The sequence below is a fragment of the Camellia sinensis genome, chromosome 7 (genome assembly GCF_055761805.1).
Source record: "Camellia sinensis isolate YWXY chromosome 7, ASM5576180v1, whole genome shotgun sequence".
Taxonomy (NCBI): domain Eukaryota; kingdom Viridiplantae; phylum Streptophyta; class Magnoliopsida; order Ericales; family Theaceae; genus Camellia; species Camellia sinensis.
In genome coordinates, this window is record NC_138967.1 from 86,009,397 (window position 1) to 86,029,781 (window position 20,385).

General features: G+C 37.0%; 1 protein-coding gene across 1 annotated transcript; it reads left to right on the plus strand.

Annotated features, from left to right (window-relative positions):
* Positions 1-11,979: 11,979 nt before the first annotated feature.
* Positions 11,980-13,228, plus strand: LOC114258813 (uncharacterized). The gene is made up of 2 exons (XM_082877094.1): positions 11,980-12,455; positions 12,543-13,228. The coding sequence occupies exons 1-2, from the start codon at positions 12,039-12,041 to the stop codon at positions 13,131-13,133; spliced, it is 1,008 nt and encodes a 335-aa protein (XP_082733220.1). The 5' UTR covers positions 11,980-12,038; the 3' UTR covers positions 13,134-13,228.
* The last annotated feature ends 7,157 nt before the right edge of the window (positions 13,229-20,385 follow it).

Consider the following 20,385-nt stretch of genomic DNA (forward strand, 5'->3'; position numbering starts at 1 on the left):
ATTGGGCGCTATTGGCGAGTTCGACATGCATCTTAGTGAGTCCGTTGAGTCTGCAGCCTTGTTTACTATAGTTACATAACCGACACTTGTGAGCCGAGTTATAGAATCACAATGAGGTGATCATAAGGTAGAGTCTATTCGAGAAAAGATATCTAGTGGAAAGGTAGGGAATGGTTTGAATGTGTATTCTGACTCGAGTGTTAGATATCTTGACCGTCATTTTGTGCCAGAGTGGTATAGGAGGAAGTACTCAGAGAGTTCCACCATTTGCGCCTTGCGGTACATCCAGAAGGCACAAAGATGTATCATGAATTTAGTCGCCAGTTTTGGTAGAGGGGAATGAAGAGAGACATAACATTGTTTGTTTCGAGGTGCCTTACTTGTCAACAAGTGAAGGCCAAGCATTAGAGGCCAGCTGGTTTGTTGTAACCCTTGCTTATAGCTGAGTGAAAGTGGGAGCATATCACGATGGATTTTGATGTTGTTCTTTTGAGAACTTAACGGGGTAATGATGCCTTATGGCTGATAGTTGATTAGTTAACTAAGTCAGCACACTTTGTACCTATGCGCACGAGTGACTCGGTAGATTACCTTGCCGACCTTTATGTTAAGGACATAGTTCGACTTTACAGGGTCCCTATGACTATCGTTTTGGATAAAGATCTATGCTTCACGGCTCTATTGAAGTAGAGCCTATAGAATGCCTTGAGCACTAGATTGACATTTAGCACTGCCTATCATCCTCAAACTGACGGGCAGTCTGAGTGTACCATTCAGATCCTAGATATGCTTCGGGGTTATGTTCTTAACTTGAAGGGGTCGTGAGAGAGGCACTGACCTTTAGTGGAGTTTGCCTATAACAATAGCTTTCGAGTGAGTATTGGCATGGCACCGTTTGAGGCCTTGTATGACTGACCGTGTAGATCTCTTGTGTGTTGGGCCGAGGTGGGTGACACACCTATGTTAGGTCCTAAGTTAGTCCGGGAAACAACGGAGAAGGTTGCACTTATCCGTAAGAGGTTGGTTTCGGCTCAGAGTCGTCAGAAGAGTTATGCTGACCATAAGAGAAGACCATTATCATTTGAGGTAGGAGATCACATCTTCTTGAAAAAATCACCGAGACAGGATTTGATGAGGTTTGGGAAGAGGGGAAGTTGTCTCCTAGATTTATTGGGCCTTTTGAGATCCTAGAGCACATTGGGGAGGTAGCTTATCGTTTGGCCTTACCGCCACAGCCTTCTAAAGTTCATGACATATTTCATATCTGTATGCTCTAGAAGTATGATTCAGATCCATCACATGTGTTAGCAGGACCCTCGAATCTTTGGATCTGCCGAAAGGTCATATAATGAGGAGGATGGTCCATTTTTACTTAGATGGTAGCCTGTGTATCCTTCTCTTCATGGAGCAGAAAGGGTTAGAGTTAAAGTAAGGCAGTTGAAATATTAGAGGCCATCTAGTGGCCCTAGTCATGTTTAGAGACCCGCATTGTACAAAGACCATTACAAAGGCCATTTATTGGCCAGGGTTAGAGGTTTTTCAGGCCAGGGTAGTTTCATAGCCAATGGGTGAGGTTTCCATAGGCTTATCCCCTAGTGCAACCAAGGATGGTGAAGCCACCAGTGTCTACATATGCTGGTTGGCAAGGTGTGATACATCCAAAGTTTCCTTTGTCAAAGTGCAAGCTTATGGGTCCAACCAGGACTCGGTGAGAAGAGAACAAAGAAAGTTTCATGCTATGTTCTCAACAAAAGAGGGTGACAATCCAAAGAGAGATGATCAAAACAATTTGATTTGGGTGAGAGAGAGTGTGAAGGAAGAAGGTGTTGAGTCAAGCAAAACAGAGAAGATGGTGGGCAAACAACTAGAAAGATTCTCCTTAGGAGACGGTTAGATGAGATATCTAAAACTCTTCCTTCTGATGAAGAGAGTGAGGAAAATGAGGTGATGACTGATAGGAGTAAGGAAGATATAAAGGAAGATATGAAGATGAGGTGTACTTTTTTTTTTCTTTCTTCTGTCTATTCATGCGAAGTATAATCAATTGGCCATTAGTCCTTAAACTAGCCTTCTGTCGATGCATCAATGTTAAACAACTGGCAATTGAATTGGCCTTCATGCAAAGTATAAATAATTGGGTATTGGTCATTATTGGTTGGCCTGGGTTGTTTTATATGGTCATTTTTTATTCCATCAAACATACAAAAATAAGATATTATTTTTGTTAACCAATTTATCAAAATCAATTTTTGAAATCCATGGTGGTCATTAGATAACAGAAACCATAATATCTAATATTTTTAGAAAATCAAAACTTTTGACAAAATAAAAAATGTCAAAATTTTCAAATTTAATAAATGTGGGTTGTTCATGATTTTCAGCCATGTTTAGTTTAAAATCATGCCCCCCAAGTAAATCTTCACCATCATTTTATGATAGATTTTCAACATTTTTTTGTCAAAAGTGGCTGTTTTTCTTTTTAGCCACTATTGGCCTATGAAACTTCTCTAACATCATGTTATCTTCATGACTTGGTGTACTAACCCTTTGAGCCACATACCTTGGTTTTTCATGAATAATTGGCTCCTTAGGAATACGGGTATTAGCTTCCCAAGCCACATTATTTTCATGCCTTAATTTTTTCTTGGCCACTAAGCCTTCTAAATTATGCTCCCAATATCGAATTTCTTCATCAATTAGGTAAAATTGGCCTTCAAGTTGATGAATTTTTTCAACAAAATAATTTAAATCTCTCTGCATTAAATAATATGGAGATGGTGAAATTATCTGAAATCTTTGCCGATAAAAAGAATTAATTTCTCCTCTTATAGCCAAACTTTCACTCCCGTGCCAATAAATTTCATCTTTACAATGCCAAATCATTCTTTCCATATCATTTATCATGCCATTATGTTGGCAATAGGTGTTACAATCATTGCCATAATATTGGCAATCGTTAGACATAGAAGATGAGACATTCCATTGGCGGTTTGCATCCATGGGTGCATAAGACGTGCACATGCCACTTGAAGGCATGATTCCATAAGCATTAGTTTGCTTCTTTATCACCATAACTCCAAATTAGACAGGTCCCACTGGGCGTGCCAAAAATTGTTAGTAAAAATTATGCATAATTTGGACAAAAGAATGGCAATTTTGCAAAGAAGAAATATTTTCTGGATTTTCAAAAAATGTTTCTAACCCATTAATGTGTGAAACAAAGAAGTGTAATCTTAAGTCAACTATAGCTGAAAATGATGAACAACCATATGTTCACGAATTCAAAATTTTTGATATTATTCAAGATGTCGACATGTATGAGTTTTTAAGGCCATTGATGGCTTTTGTTGTTCAAAATCTTTTTTGGATACGTGGATCACACCAAAACTTGGTTTTAAGCAAAAGTATCTTTTCACTGTTGAACACTAACAGTTGAAAGCATGTGATCAGATTTTCAAGTGCATGAAGAAACCTTTTTGGTCTAAATTGTGTTAATCAAACATGAACACAAGACCAAAGGAAATTGTAGCAATTGTATTTGCACAAAGATACTGTGTTTGTGAAAGGTAGTTCTAATTAGCCATTTGCACAATATATACTTGAAATATTTCTAATATGCTTTTTTGAATGTTCACTTGGACTGAGTTGCGATTTTGGCAATTATGTGGCATATGATTATTAATAATGTAGTCTTTGACCATCAGACTTCTTGGCCCAAGGCATATATTTTATATATGTTTGTTTGTTGAAAAGACTGCCATCAATTTAATTTTGATTTTATAACTCTTCAAGAATTCAAGCCTGTCTCATTCTTAAAGAGTTAGGGGGCATTGTTTGCAGCAATTTTTGTAATTCTTCTGTCGACGAGGAGTAAAAAGTTGCTTATGACATGTGGCAAATAAGCTTGAAGATGTTTTACTTTCTGGGCCAAAGTATGTGCAATGTGGTGAAGACAATCAGTGGATCAGTTACAAGTTGTTGAATGATGGCCAATTTTCAGGAGGCATTTAGTGCTTGTAAATGGCAAGATGGCTTGTCGACATAGGTCAACAATTCATAAGGAACACGTAGCAGTGCTTGTGAAGTTCAGTGGTGGTGTTAGAAAGGTTAATCACATGCATTGGATGGTTCACATGATGGAGTAGTTATCAGGCTAGGTTTAGGTGATGGAGCAGCTATTAGGCTAGGTCATGGGCTTAGTGGGCAACTTGCAAGAAGAGTCATGTGCAGAATGGAAGTTTTTCTCTATCAATGGAAGGTCCAAAGGACTGAGGAACACATGGTAACATGAAGGAGAGGTGGTTCGACTGATAAAAAGGAAGAATTGGTGAAGTTTGAGGGTTGGGAAGTGAGAAAGCAGTTGCAGATTAAAGAGATCATGAAGCGTGGAAAAGAAGAAGTATAAAGGCCAGAATTTGTAGAGAGAGAGGACATCAAGAACACAACAACAACTTGGTTCTATCTTAGGAGTAGTTCAGAGTGCAACTTACGAGTAGTTCTGCCACTGTGATTTGTACCTTGTAATTGAGTGAACTTTGGTGATTTCAATCCAAAATTACTTTTGTTTATCTTGTCTACTTTGTTACCATCAGTTGATATAAAGCAGTTTGTTTACTTGTTTACTTTGTTACCATTAGTTGATCCAAAGAAGTCCTCATCCTTTTGAGGCATTCGAACAAGTACCACAATTGCTTGATTGTTCCTGTTTAATTGTCTAGTTTAAGATTATTGTTTGGTTGCTGTCGATCTAGGCCTAGCATACTTTTTACTAACAATTTTTGGCATGTCCTGTTGGACATTCTTGCATAATTTATATCAAAAAATGGTGAAGGCAAAGAAACAGGTTGATGGTGGTGCCTAACATGTTGGCCAGGTAGTGGCCCATAAAGACCAGATAAGTGGCCAAGTAGTGAGCACGAAAGGCCAAACAAGTGGACATGCCAAAATTCCCACAGGAGTTTTGGTGGCTCAAATCAGGGATGCATTGGCAAATCAGTCACTGGAAGAGAACCAGATCCTGTTGGGAGAAGTGAGGAGTGTGCGAAAAGCTCCATCGATGGAGTATGCAAGTCAGGGTGAAGTAAAAGTATAAAAGGCAGGGAGTGCACACATGCTGCCACCAACTGGTATGCTACACCAGTCTATTGGTGAGCCAATGTCCTTTTACAGGGACCCAACTACTGAGGAAAGAATGCATGAGGTATTTCAAACCCCAAATGTTTAAGTTCAAGGAAACTGGCATGGGGGGCAACCTAGATCAAATGTTTTTTCTAACCCACTATATGGCCAAAAAGGTGTAGAAAATAAAAATTTGTTCAATAGAGAATTTAATGGTTACCCTAACATAAGGCCAAGAAATAATGGTTTTCCAGCACCTCCTTTACATGTCGACAGGTAAGCGCCGTTTGGACATGGATATGGAGGGCAAGATGTTTTCAATCATGGCCCTTTTGAACATAACTATGGGTATGGGGGGCATGATTTTTTGCCAAACATGGCAAAGAGTGTGTCACGCCCCAAAATTTGGACAATCAAATATTAAATTAGGATTAAACCCCAATTAATATTCCATCATCCTAATCCTAGGGGTGAAACAAAAAAACTAAACTCCAACCAAACCATCCACCATAATTTCATAACTAACCAATACCTTAACATTAAGGTAGCAACAACTAGTCAAAACAACTTAAATAAAGTACGGTTGCAAACCATGCCAAATTATTCCAATACTAAAGTCATAAAGAAAATAATAAATACATAGACTAATATCAATCCTAAGCTCAAGAAAACAAAAGAAGTCCAAACGATATGTCCTACGATCATAGTTACTTCTTGTCACCGCCATAGCCTCAACTAATCTTACAAAAGAAGCTCGGCTGCGCTCAAACAGAACGCACCCGAGTGTCCAAGAGACAAAACAGGTCAGTATACAGGTATACTGGTATGAGTACAAGATTTAACACCCACGTGTCTACCAGACACAAACAAAAATACATTTAATTCTGGTTACATGACAAGACAAGTAGTTCTAACTGCACCGAGACGAATGGGTAGTTTTTCGAGATATGGTGACATTTAGTTTCTTACCCGTACACAACAAAATATAAATTAAGTATAGAATAAACAAAATAAAAATAAAAATATGATGGGTCAGCCCTGCATAAAAAAAATTAGGAAGATCCACCATCCTACAAAATAAATAAAGTTAGTATAATTTAATCATAAGTAACTTGCTGAAAAAGTATAAAAATGCACCGTTTCATACTTAAATAATTCGAATTGATCAAAACTCAAAGAATGAAAGTTGTACAGAATCAAATTTCCTAAAAGACTACATGAACAAATTTAACATAAACTAAACAAGTTGAGAGAACACCGTGATAGAAAAACCTAGACGGAATTCAATCAAAAAATCTGAAGCTGAAAATGAACACAAACTTCCCTAAGATGATTTTTTTCGAAAAAGTTCAAAACACGAAAAGTATGCAGAATAATATTTTACTTCAGTTTAAGCAAAACCAATAAAAATGAACTCGTTTCGTGGGTTAAAACAGCCTCTAAACTCTGCATTGCTAAAAATGAATCAAAACTACAATAACCAAGATCATCCGATTATAAGTTCTAATCGATCTTTTTAATAAAAATTTAAAACACAAAAGTTGTCTATAATCACATGTACATGCCTCTGCTCAAATTTCATAATTTATTGAGATCGTTTACTATTTTTCAAGATGTACAAATCAATACAATTCACACTATAACAATAAACTCATATTTAATTCTTTGTACCTTAACTCTACCACTTCGGCCTCCACCTCTGGCTTACACATATATCACATGTGCCTCCCGTATACCTAACACCGCTCCGAAGCCAAACTTGCACGGGGATATCGTCCCGAGTTTGACTCACACTTCCCGGATGGTTAGTATATACGTACGCACGTAAATTAAAGCACTCATCTACTCATGAGAACGAGGCAACAATATACATATATAAAACATCTCACTCATGAGCACAACATAACAATGCCAAGCCTAAGACATTCAAATAATTCTCATAATCCTCACTTTTTTTTATACACTCTTTCTCACCATCACTCAAATAAAACAACAATCCATGGAGTCATGGTGGAGTATAAGAAATTTATCTATGGGTTCCTAATTAATTTTAAGTTCATATAACCATGAGTGTGATTACAACCATAAAATAAATCTATATAAAAACCCTAAACATGGCATACACAACTAATCAAAATAATTAAAAATCAATCAATCAATCAACTAATAACCCTAAACCTTACATACACAACTAAACAAAATAATTAAAATCAATCAATCATCTAAAAACCCTAAACCTTACATACACAACTAATTAAAATAATTAAAATCAATCAATCATCTACATAAAAATATGAAATCAATTCAACATCAAATAAATAAAAATAAATAAATAAAAATAACGAATTAAATATAAATCAAGGGAAGTGAGTTTTGTACTCACAATATTATTTTAAAAATAAAAAAATATTTAGAGAATTAATGGAGCTACCAAAACAAAACCCTAACCCTAATCTTCCTTTCCTTCCCTTTTTTTCCTTTTCTATTGCTCTTCTGCCGTCTCTCCCTTAGAGCAACTCCAAGGGAAGAGGTATATTGGTACTGTTAGCTATTTTAGCTCATATCAGCCTAATATTCTCACTCCAACGGGCTGGGTAAATGGCTTCCTATTTTCCCTCGCGGCTTTTTCGCTGGCTTCAATTGGAGAGTGATTGAATGCTCTCCAAACTCGTCTCTCCCGCGAAATCGATCTACTCACGTCTCTCCCGCGAAATCGATCTACTTCTTCAGCGCGAAACCGATCTCCAAACACGTCTCTCCCGCGAAATCGATCTATTCTTTCAGTGAAATCGATCTTCTCCTTCAACGTTGTCTGCAACTCCCTCCATCGACCTCTTCCTCAAGGTATGGATCCTTCTATCTCTCTGGCTTCCCCTTCTATGCAACTCATAAACCCTCTCTCTCTCTCTATATATATATATATGTATGTATAGCACAAACTTCCGTTGTTCCTCTGTAGGCACTGTGAATGCTCGTCAAAAGCCAGGCGGCACAGCATCTCTCTATCTCTCCCCTCTTACTAGAAACATTCTGGCCACTTTGTGGGTTTTTTTTATTACAATTTATTAGGATCGTAGTTATAACTTAATTAAAGTAGGGGTGGGATTCTAGTGGCATTTTGTTTAGTGACCCAGTCTCAAGGTCATTACATTCTTTTTTATTATATAAAAAATTCTTTATTTATTTTTGGTAGCCGATGTTCACATTAGTAGTTTTGCAATGTGAAGAATGCTAATCGACCGACCCAAGAACAACTAATCAAAAGCACCAATCAATTTCTATGACAAATCAAATATATATATATATATATATATATGTATTTTTAACTTAGATGGGCAAACGGTATGCACTAAAATAAAAAAGAAAGTATGAGCTACTACGTTAATTCTGCTATCATAACAAATGAGAAACAACATTAAAAAAAAATATATCACTAAACATATTTTTTTGATTCATGTTAACTTACAAAAACATAATTTTGTGTATTAAATGAAATTAAATAATACTTGATTGGGTCACACAAAAGAAAGAAAGTCTAAGAATTACTAGTGTAAGTCTCTCCCATTTTCTTGGTTTTACAATCTGTAAACAATTTATATGTGTACTTGAGGGTCTGATCTGTGAGTTCAAGCATACATTGATACTTTACTGTTCTGTTTTTGTGTTGTGTGTTTTTGTGTTGCGAATGATTTTGCAAGATGGACGGAAATCATAAGCTTCCCAAAAAATGTTGTTCTTTAACATGAATGATCAACATGGCATTGAGTAATTGCCCCTGGGCAGTGGGGAGTAAGACTGTTAGGTGAACTAATTAACCTTTTTTATTTTCTCAGAATCCCTTAGCCTTGTCATTTCTTTGCTTATAAATCATATGTCACCATAGCATTGCCTCCTATTTTTTCTTCCTTAATTAATTTCACCAGTTGCTTTTTTAAGTGCCTCATAAACAGGAAATCATTTTCTTGGGCTTACCCTATTAATTTGAATTGAAACCCCCATGAGACCAAACTATCAAGAAACACAACCACCTCAAAACAGAGTTTGCACCCAAAAAAAAAAAAAAAAACAAAAAAAAAAAAAAAAAAAAACCAGAGTATACAAGTCCAACCCCACACAAGATCGGCGTGTCCGTGAAAATGTCCCCAAATTGTCATGCAAAAAAATGTGTCATGCGTGTCTCTGGAGTGTCGTCCCATATGTGTCCAACTTGGACACCCATTTTGAAATGTCGGTGCTTCATAGCCCAGGAGGAACAAGTGAAAGTATAAGCTTATGAATTACATAGATCTAGAACAAAGACCTTTATTCAGTTATACTCATCTGAGTGTACACTAAATGGCAAGGTCATTAGCTTTACTTGGTCATAAGTACAGACTGAATAGAGTGCAAAACACATCATCGTTGTTATTGTTCTTGGGGGTTTTTTGATCTCAAGTATGCTGTGTGCTACCAATTTTCTGACCCATTTTCATACAGCTTATTGTTCAGTATTACCTGCCAAAAGAAATTCCGAAACTTGCTAAAAAAGATACTGGATTACAGTATGGTATGCAGATGAGTTAGAATTTGGTTTTAAATGATTAGCTGTTTTACATTATGTTTTTTTACATACAGTGATATGAGCATATGAAAAAGATTTTAATCTGAGTGGAAGATGGAATAAACTAATTGTTGTAATATTGCTGTTTGTTGCTCGAGAACTCTTGCCTGGGTGTTATTCTTTTGATCCAATGGTTGACAATTACATATAGTTTGAGTATAGATAGCTTTGTGCAGTCTATTTGGTTGTCATTTACCATAGATGCATCCAATTGCTTGGGTGTTGGCATGTTGCCTAGCAACTTGTGGATGCCTTGAATTTTGGTTCTGCTCTTGCAAAGAAACTTGGTGGTCCATGACTTACCTGGGATTTTTAATTTTAGCTAATTACAGGTTTAGTACCAGATAATGTCGTTTTAGTTTGTTGTGACAAATAATGGTAGAAGCAATAAGTAGTTTAAAACTAAAAACTTAATGAGTCAATTAATATAAATAATCAAGTTCTCTAAGAAAGGGAGCGTAAACTGATGTTGGTTTATATATTGGTGGAGAGAAGCGAGTTTTCCAAGTATAGTTGCATATATTATGTCTATAAAAAGCATAGAAGTAGCTTAGCATAGGCCTTTGTGCCCAGCAAGCAAATACATGAGACAAGTAACAACTCAAGATGTGCCAACAACAGTGCTGGTAACCAAGATTGTGTGCTACATGCAATGATGGGTCCAACAGGACCAGAAATCAACTTGGATGGTATCAAAACATTATATATTTGTTATTTTTTTTAATTGACTTGAATCCTTGACCTCTCCTAAAGAGGTGCTCCAACTATCTTCTTATGCAAAATTAATGAAATGCTAGCATAGAAAAAAGATAGAATTTTGTGAAGATGGGGTATTGTGATTTGCTTTGACATAAAAGATCTGCTGTCATTGTTGTATTGACTGAGGTGCACTTCGCACATGCCTTGCCCAATTTAATATATATCTCATAAAGAGTGTTGATGGACTCTTTCAAGCTTCATGCTTATGTAAAAGATATGCTTATTGATCTGCTATCTTTTTGTCAAAGTCTAAGACTGTAGTGTCACTCTTGTTGGATTGTTCATATTTGTTGCTTATATTATAGTGTAAACTGTAGTGTCCCTCTTAGGGCAGATGTCTTTTCAAGTTGGACATTAATTTACTCCCAATTATGACTAGCTCAAATTATGAATATAAAGTGGAAAAAGAGTTTGGGAATGGGAATGAAAGTGGGGAAGAGACATGGATAGTTCTTTAAAAACTCCACATGTTCTTTAAAAACTTCACATGTTGAACTGATCTACATTGAAGATCCCAAAAAATGTGGGAATAAGCATGGAGTGTATATTAGTTTTAAAAAATTGTTATTCCTTACCCATTAATTCTCATTTCATAAGCTAAATATGATCCTTTATCCAACTCAATGTACCTAGTAAAAAATGAAAAATGATATCCACACATCATTTTCCAAATAATTGTTTCTTAGTCAAATAAATTATTCTTATATGAAGTGTGATAACTTTGAGAGTTTTTGGAATCTACTAAATTTGGATTAAAAGATACAGTGTTAAGTTCTGTATTAGGATAGAATTCTTTAATAGCTATCTTATTCAGCTTTAGCTTATACCTTTTCCTAATTTTGCATTCAGCATGCCTAGTTATGGTTAGAATCTTATTCAAAATTGACATAATTATATTGTTTATTGGTGATGAGTGATTGTCAGGTACTCGACAGTTGACCCTTTCTTTCTGTATATGTTTAGAACAGAACTACTCCAACTAATATTTTTATATTGTTATGTATAGAGAGTTTTCTTATGCACATCTTGCAATTCTTTAATAATATCAATATAGCAACTTGAACTCATTCATCTCCCTTGTTTCATACTTTCATACTACTAAATTGTTTTTGTTTTCTTTGATTCTGCTTTATTAGTCTCCGATTCTGAGGGACAGTCTCTTATAGGAATAGCCAATCTTAGATATCCAATTTGTATTGCCTTCATTCTTATGCCGAATGTCTGACAAGAAAAAAGTAACCAAAATAGAATTAAATAAAAGAAATGCCAAGCACAAGAAACAAAATGAATCTTAAACTTCTTAAGTCAAATAATAATCCAATACCTAAGTTGTCTATCAATGATAGAGAGTTGGTTGCAACTATCATTGAATTCTTTATCATTGAATTTACACGATCTCCATTTATTTATCTAAAATTATCATTGAATCATTTTCAACAAAACAACTAGTGTTTTAATTTACATGATCTCCAATTATTAATTAATTTGCTCCAAATTGGGAATCTTAGTTATTTCTCCAACCCAATATATGTTGCCATAATTTTCTTTACCTTGTCTGTAGATGAGTCAGCAACAAAATGATGCATATTTCACCAACTTGATGAATGATGGGACTGATTACGAATTTATGGATGAACCTCTTGACCAAGGGGATCAGTCTTCCCCAATCTCTCCTCAAATAGAAACCACCAAGAAACCACAACGAGGTGGCAACTTCACTACAGAAGAAGACAGTATGCTCATATCGGCGTGGCTTAACATTAGCTTAGATCCAGTGCAAGGGAATGAACAAAAATCAAAGGCTTATTGGCTAAGAGTGTGGGAGTATTTCCACCAGTACAAAACTTTTTCATCTAATCGTAGTCAAACTTCTTTAATGAATCGTTGGTCAGCAATTCAACTTGCCACAAATAAGTTCAGTGGGTGCTTCGCCCAAATCCAAAGGTTGAATCAAAGTGGAAAGACTGACAAAGATAAGGTATTAATGCCATTGAGTTTTTTATACTTATTATCATTGGAATTGTCTAATCTCATGATAATTAGTGTTCTTTTATCTATTATTCAGATTCTTGATGCGAAGAAATTATACAAAGAGTTGTACAAATCGTCATTTCCATTTGAACATTGTTGGCATGAGTTAAGAGATCAACCAAAATGGCGAGAGGAATATAGCATGAAGAAACAAAAACCAAAAAAAGTGGCAACTCCCGGCGTTTGTTCTCCTAGTGCACCGGATTCAATCAATTTAGAGGACCATGATGTTTCACATAATGACAATGTAGACTTGGAAAGACCACCGGGTAGGAAAGCTGAAAAGGAACGTTTGAATAAAAGAAAGAATAAAGACCGTGGAAATGAAGGAGGGTCACCTATTTTAATATTATTAGAGGATTTAAAGGAAGATAGAAAGAAAATGAATGACAAGAAAATAGAGATGTATGAAAGGTCGTATCTTCAAGAGCAAGAAAAGATTGATAATGAGAAAAAGAGGACGCAAATGGAACAAGAAAAGGTTGATAATGAGAAAGAGAAGATACGAATGGAACAATTGAAGGAGGAAGAGCGAATAATGTCAATAGATACAAGTGGTCTGCCTTCATTGCAAGCAGAATACCTTCATCGCCGCCAAATGGAAATTCTCCAAAAAAAGATTTAGTTGTTGGAACTACCCAAAAAAAAATTTATTTGTTGGAACTACGTTTTTCACTTTATTTATTGTTGGATTTGATTCTCCATTGTAGGCAGAACTATGTTTTTTATGCAGTTTATGTTGGAATTATTTATTATATGTTAAATTTTTTTTGGAACTACCTATTGTTGAATGGTTGAAGTAGTAGTAATTTAATTACTGAGTGGAATTCTCGTTGAATGCTTGCTGAAGTACTCCATGGCTAAATATAATTCTTATTGTATGTTGGATTGGAGTGCTTCTTATTTACAGGACATTTCTATTTGTTGATCAATTAAATACAGATTATGTAAGTTGCTGGTGTTTTGATTTTGGAAGTTGTTTGATATGTTTTATAAATTTGAATTTGCAGAAAATTGAAGTTGTTAGGCAGAAACTTGCAAAGCTTAAGAAGCAAAACACAACCTAATATTTTTATTTTCAGTTGCTTATTACTCAGCTGCATTCTTCTTTTAATTTCCATGGCTCGCAATAGTGTAATGAAGATGATTATTGATGACTCTGATTCTGATAATGAATTGGAGATATTTGCAATAGCTGCTTTAGAAGAAGAGCGGCTAAATAATGAGAGGCAATTGGGATTACGTCGTGGTTCTATTCAAGGTCATACAGTTATTTATCGTAATCGAATTCAAGGCCACAAGAGACTTTATCAAGATTACTTCTCTGAAACGCCAATATATCCGCCCAATTTATTTAGGAGGAGGTTTCGGATGAGTCGATATCTCTTTCTTCGTATTTTATCTATGGTGGAAGCATATGATCCTTATTTTGTCCAGAAGAAAGATGCTATTGGAGTTCTTGGTCTGTCTTCCCTTCAAAAGATGACAGCGGCTATGAGGATGCTCGCTTATGGAGTAGCGGCCGATTCTGTAGATGATTATGTGAGGATTGGAGAAAGCACTGCAATAGAAAGTCTACAAAGGTTTGTTCAGGCAGTTGTTGCAATTTTTTCAGATGTGTACTTGAGGGCACCAAACAAAGATGACATTGCCAAATTACTAGAGGTGGGAAAAAATCGTGGGTTTCCTGGAATGTTGGGGAGCATTGATTGTATGCATTGGAAGTGGAAGAATTGTCCTACTGCATGGAAAGGTATGTATTGTGGTCATATCCATGAACCAACTATTATTTTAGAAGCGGTGGCTTCCTATGATCTATGGATATGGCATGCATTTTTTGGATTACCGGGATCTCATAACGACATCAATGTGTTAGAACGTTCTTCTGTATTTTCTCTCCTTACTGAAGGGCGTGCTCCCCAAGTTGATTACTCAATCAATGGAAATGACTATACAATGGGATATTATCTCGCTGATGGTATATATCCTCAATGGTCAACATTCGTTAAAACAATTCCATCTCCACGAGGCAATAAGCAAATACATTTTGCTAAGGCTCAAGAGTCAGCAAGGAAGGATGTCGAACGAGCATTTGGAGTGCTCCAAGCACGTTTCTCAATTGTGCGAGGACCTGCACGTTTTTGGAAAGTTGAAACCCTTAAAGTTATTATGAAGGCATGTATAATATTGCATAACATGATTGTTGAGGATGAGCGAAATGAACAAAATATAGACTGTAATTATGATGCAATCGATGAAACTCTCCCTCCAGCAGTGTCACACGAGCGTACACCCGAACTTTATGACTTCATTCAAAATCATCATCGCATCAGAGATAGACAAACTCATTCTAAACTCCAAGCAGACCTAGTTGAGCATTTGTGGTATCTACATGGAGATTTGTAACAATTAGTGTTAGAAATAGTTTATTTATTTTGAATTTTATTCATAACTTTGCTATTTATGATTTTTTTTCTTATTTATTCATTGACCTTTGTAAGGTTTTTAATTAGTTATTTTGTGTTCTTTCGGTTCTTAATTTTATAAACTATAATTATTGAAGAACTTCCTTTGTATTGTTATTTTTTTAAAAAAATTCTTTATTGTTTTCTTTTATTTTTCCCCTCCATTCCTTTCAAGATGGTTCCACCAAATTCATATGTTGAAATGTATTCACATACTATAAATTTTATAATAAAAAAATTAAATATTACTTAAAATTATTTTTTATAACATTTTTAAAACTAATATTAAAAAATATTATTTTTAAAAATATTATCGCAAATGTCACATTGGCATCCATATTAGAAAGTAGGTGCATATGTGGTATTCTATGAAAAAGAGTAATATATATATATGTAGCATTTTTTGTTTTGAAAATTGGTTAAATTAGTTTGAATGACTAGCTAAAATAAAGAGTATGGTTGGAACACACAATAGCTAAACTAATTAGGTAAAATAAAGAGTGTCATTTTTTTAAACTTTAGCTAGTAAAAAATAAAGAGTGTGGTTGGAGATGCTCTTAGACACACACCCAGCCGCACTCTTTTTTTTCTTCTTTGATTACTCTCTCTCTCTCTCTCTCTCTCCTCTCCGAAGCTGCTAATGGAAAACTTCCACCAAAAAGTGATAAAGACCTTGACTACATATTATATTATATTATATATATATATATATATATAAACCTAAATCTCATACATAATAACCTAATAAACTATTGTATAATAGGGAAATTTTTCTTAAGGTCCCTAATAATAATAATTTAGAGGATAAAGGACACAAAAAAAATAGTGATGCATCAGGTCCCTGAACAACTTAGTGCGCGTTTTTAATTATTTTGTGGACCAAAATACCCTTCCCAAAATCAACACAGAAATGAAACTTTCCAACGTCTGAGTTCCATTCCAAGCATCCACCATCTTCACGAACAACAGTACAGCAGAACTAGGTTTTCAATTTCATCTTCACCATCGACATTAGAGCTTCGTTATCTTCTGCAAAAATCATTCTCATTCCTTCCTCACAAATTTCTCTGACCCTGTTTTCACTGTTCGTCGTTCATCGTCATCTCAGTTCATCTTCGTCACGTCGCATCTTCATCTCAGGCCATATCAGCTCGTCATTCAAGTTTCATCCTAACTCTGGTAAGTTTTTATACAATACAACCAGATTTTCTCTGAAACACAGTTAATTGCATTTTATATTAACCTTCCATAAATTAGGGTTTCAATTTCGTAATAAAAAGCTACCTGAATTTGAAAAAAGTTATTTCTGTGTGTTTTGAACTTATTCTCGAACATGTTTGTGTAATTTTATCTGTAAATTTCTCTGGCATTTGAATTTCTCTGATTTTTGCTTGATGTATGTTTCTTCTTCCAATTTTCTCTGGCATGTTTATTTTGAAAAAAGTAATTTTCTGTGTTTTCATCTTATTTTTCAACATGTTTTTATGATTTTGTCTATAAATTTCCCTGCTCTGTAAATTTCTCTGTAATATGTATTTTTAATTGGAATGTTTATCTTTCTCTGGAATGTCTATTACTCTCTTGTCTCTGTCTAAGTTTCTCTGGTATTTATAATTTTCTCTGACCACATCACATCACTTTCCTCCCTTGTGTGTCTCTATCATGTTTAATTTTCTCTGGCATTTTAATATTATGGACTGGAATGTCTATTACTCTCTTGCCTCTGTCTAGGTTTCTCTAGTATTTATAATTTTCTCTGACCACATCACATCACTTTTCTCTCTCGTATGTCTCTATCATGGTTAATTTTCTCTGGTTGTTGTAGACACCCCATTTTTTATCAGCCTTAAGACTCAGACGTCACCGGTTGAGCGCTCGGTGATGATGCATATGGTGCTCGTTCTGAGGTTGCGGAGTCTCGGCTGAGAGCCTTGCCTCCGGACTTCGGAGCTCTTTTGCGCTTTGCCTCGGTTTGCGAACCAGGTTCTGTTTTCTCTATTTTCTCTTCCCAAAGGGAGGAAGAGGTCTCGTAGACCATCTCTCAGCGGCCGTAGGCTACGTTTCATGGTCGTAGGCCATTTTTCCCGTTTGGAGACCAGTTACCGATTTTTCAGAACCGTCAGCCGTATGCCTCGGTTCGGGACCGCTTAACTACCTCTGTTTGCTCCGATTTTTGGCACACACCTTGTTTCCTCTCCCTAGAGGGACACTGTGGCCCGAGAGACCACCTTCGTGGTCGCACGCCACCTCCGGTGCCTAACAGCCTATTTTCGGGGCCATAGGCCGCGTGTTTTGGCCCCCGAACCCTCGTTTTGTATTGGTTAGGGTTCATTTTTGGTATGGACCCTATTTTCATTGTTTGGAAGGTGATAGGATAGTGGGAGACTAGCAATTCTTTTGAAAACCATTTTCTCTCTCCTCCAGCCGGTTTTCTTGACAGAAAGCTAGTTTTTCTCACTTTTGGACCTTAATTTCTGGTCTCCCATACCACCATTGTGTTATACTCATCTAGGAGGCCACCAATATGGGTAAACCGACCAGCTTTTCTTCCTGACCCTTTTGAACCTTGCTAGAAAGCTGGTTTTTCTCTCTCTTGGGTTACATTTTCTGGTCTCCCACAATACAGCTGTATTCTACTCATCTAGGAGGCCACCTTTCTGTTATGGCCGACCAGCATTTCACCTTGACCCTTTTGACCCCTGGTCGGCCGACCAGGGGAAGTGGTCGGCCGACCACTTTGGCTGGTCGGCCAGCCTTCTGCTTTTTGGCCTTCCTGAGTGCAATACAGCTGTGCCAGCTGTGTAGTACTTGACCCACTGTCTGAGATTTTAAGCCTTTTATTGGTCTTTTTAAGTTGGTTTTGACCCTTTTGCTTAGCTTCTTGGAGAAGCTTGACCCTTTTGGTTAAGCTTCTTTGAGAAGCATTGACCCTCTCTTAAGGCTTCTCTAAGAAGTCTTGGCTCTTCTCCTCTATAAAACCAACACTCCCCCTCCATTTGCAAGGGTTAGAAAAACCAGCCACTCCACCCTCCATATCTCTCTCATCCAAGCTCAAATACCCCATTGTTCTTGGCCATTACACCACACCTCCTAGCCTACCACCTCCACCATCCATTCAATCATCTTGGAGCTATTTTTCAGAGGTTGAATACTCACCTTCTTGGTCCAGAACTTGCTGCATTGCTGTGCTACAAGGGTAAGTCCTCATTTTTTCTTTTTTTGCATTATTTTGCTTCATAACTTAGCCCTATTTGCAAGCATTTTTGGGTTTTGTTATAAACTGAAAAGTGTCTTATTTTGAGCCCCTCTTGAAGTTTGATTAAGGACACTTTTCTGTTTGAGGTCATATACCTCCTTGTATGCTCTATCCCTCTTTGTAGGCTTATTTTGCTTCATATCTTAGCCTTGCTTGCAAGTATTTTCGAGATTTGTCATAAACTGAAAAGAGTCTTATTTTGAGCCCCTCTTGATGTTTGATTAAGGGAATTTTTCTTTTTGAGGTCATTTACTTCCTTGTATACTTGTTTGCCTCTTGTTTTGAGCCTTGCATCTAGGCCTTTGTTGCATGCTTTGTTTGGCCTTCTAGCCACTGAAATCCAGTGGATTTTCAGTGGCTAACATACTATTTTGAGAACCAAAATCAGAGGAGGGTGACCCCCTCTGTCCTTGTCTTGTTTGTTGGCCCTTTTGGCCTTCCAAAGGGGCTCCATCTTACATGCTTTGAAGTCTTGTTTTGGGCCCTATTATGTGAGTTTTGAGGTTTGCCTTAGCTCTGTCCGGAGCCCTTTTGGCCATATTTTGTGTCCCTCATGCATGTGTGGAGAAATCCTCCTCAAGGCCTTTCAAGGGGACCTTTCATTGCATGATTCATTGACCCATTTCAGGGCCTTTTTGGTGAGTTTTAGGGCTGTCATAACTGATTTCCGGAGTTGGTCTTGCCATTTTACATGTCTATCTTGTATGTGTTGAGTAATCCACCTCATGGCCCTCCAAAGGAGCCCATCATTTTTGCATGCATTAGATACATTTCAATGATTATTTGGGCATATTTTAGCATACCATGTTCCTAGTTGTGGCTGGTTTGGTGATCTCTCTTGTGCTTCATATACATGCCATGTAAACCATGCTTACTAGCCTATGTCACATGTTGTTTTAGCCCTTCATGTTAGCACTTTTTGGCCATGATTGAAACTGATTTGGTGCATGTTTAGGACTGCCTTGGCTCTATTTTCATGCCTCATGATCAAATAATGCTTGCTTTGCATACTTGTGGTTCAATGCATTTGCCTAGTTTTGAGTTTCGAAGCTTATTTCATGCATTGGGTGACATGTTTCCATGATTCGGGACCATTGAGCATATTATTTCAGAGCTGGAAATTGCATGCTTGTATGCCATCTTTCACCTCTTGCCATGCTTTGGTAGAGTGGCATTTGATGCCTTAGGATCGGTCCCTTGCATCGTGCATATTTGCATGTGTTTCGGTTGTCCCGTTTCCATCACATGGCCACTAATTTGAGTGTGGCTGAGGTCCACTCATATCGGTTTAAGTCCACCTTGCATTGTGTATACCATGTTGCAACGTGTTGTGCATGTTATGTTGTTAGCATTGTGTATGCCATTTTAGTCCATAGCATTGCGTATGCTAGGTTGCATGTTAGTCGCATTGTGTATGCCATATCATTTGCATTGTGTTTGGGAAATGAGTTAGCCCAAACACGGGAAACGAGGGACGTTTCGTACTCAAAGTGACGAAACGTGTCTCAATTCCCGATCGCCGACACTCCGGATTAACCATGATGGAGTCTAAGCCTTGTTGTGTTTATACTTGCATTCATTCCATTGAGTCGTGCAATTCGACTTCTTGGCCATCATGCATCGAGATGCGTGATTGGTGGCCCGAGGATCGAGGTCTACACTCCCTTGAGCTTGTGCAAGGACGGGGAGAGTGGTCTTGCACACATATGTTGAAAATACCTTGTTTTCTCTCCATCTTGCCTTTTTTGCAGAAAAACCAGGATCCAGGGGCAGAAAGTGGTCGGCCGACCAGGTTTTCTGGCAGGCCGACCACCTCTTTGGTTTCCACCACAAAGGGTGGTCGGCAGGTGTCTCCCAAGCCAATACCTGGTCGGCAGCCTTCCCAAGGTGGAGTTTCAGCCTTCTGGAGCTTTGTGCAAGTTTCTAAAATCAGTTGCAAACAAAGGCGAGACGAGGCATCGCGATGGAATTTCCCGACGAGGCGACTCGAGCATGCATGCATCCATTGTCATCCAAAACAGAGCTGAGTCGGTCCATGAACTTGCATGCTAGTTTATTTGCTTTCCTAATTAATTTGTTAATTAATTAGGGTTTTGTAATATTTGATTATTTATTCGGACTGTATTATTTATTCGGACCCTCCGAGCGAGGGCACA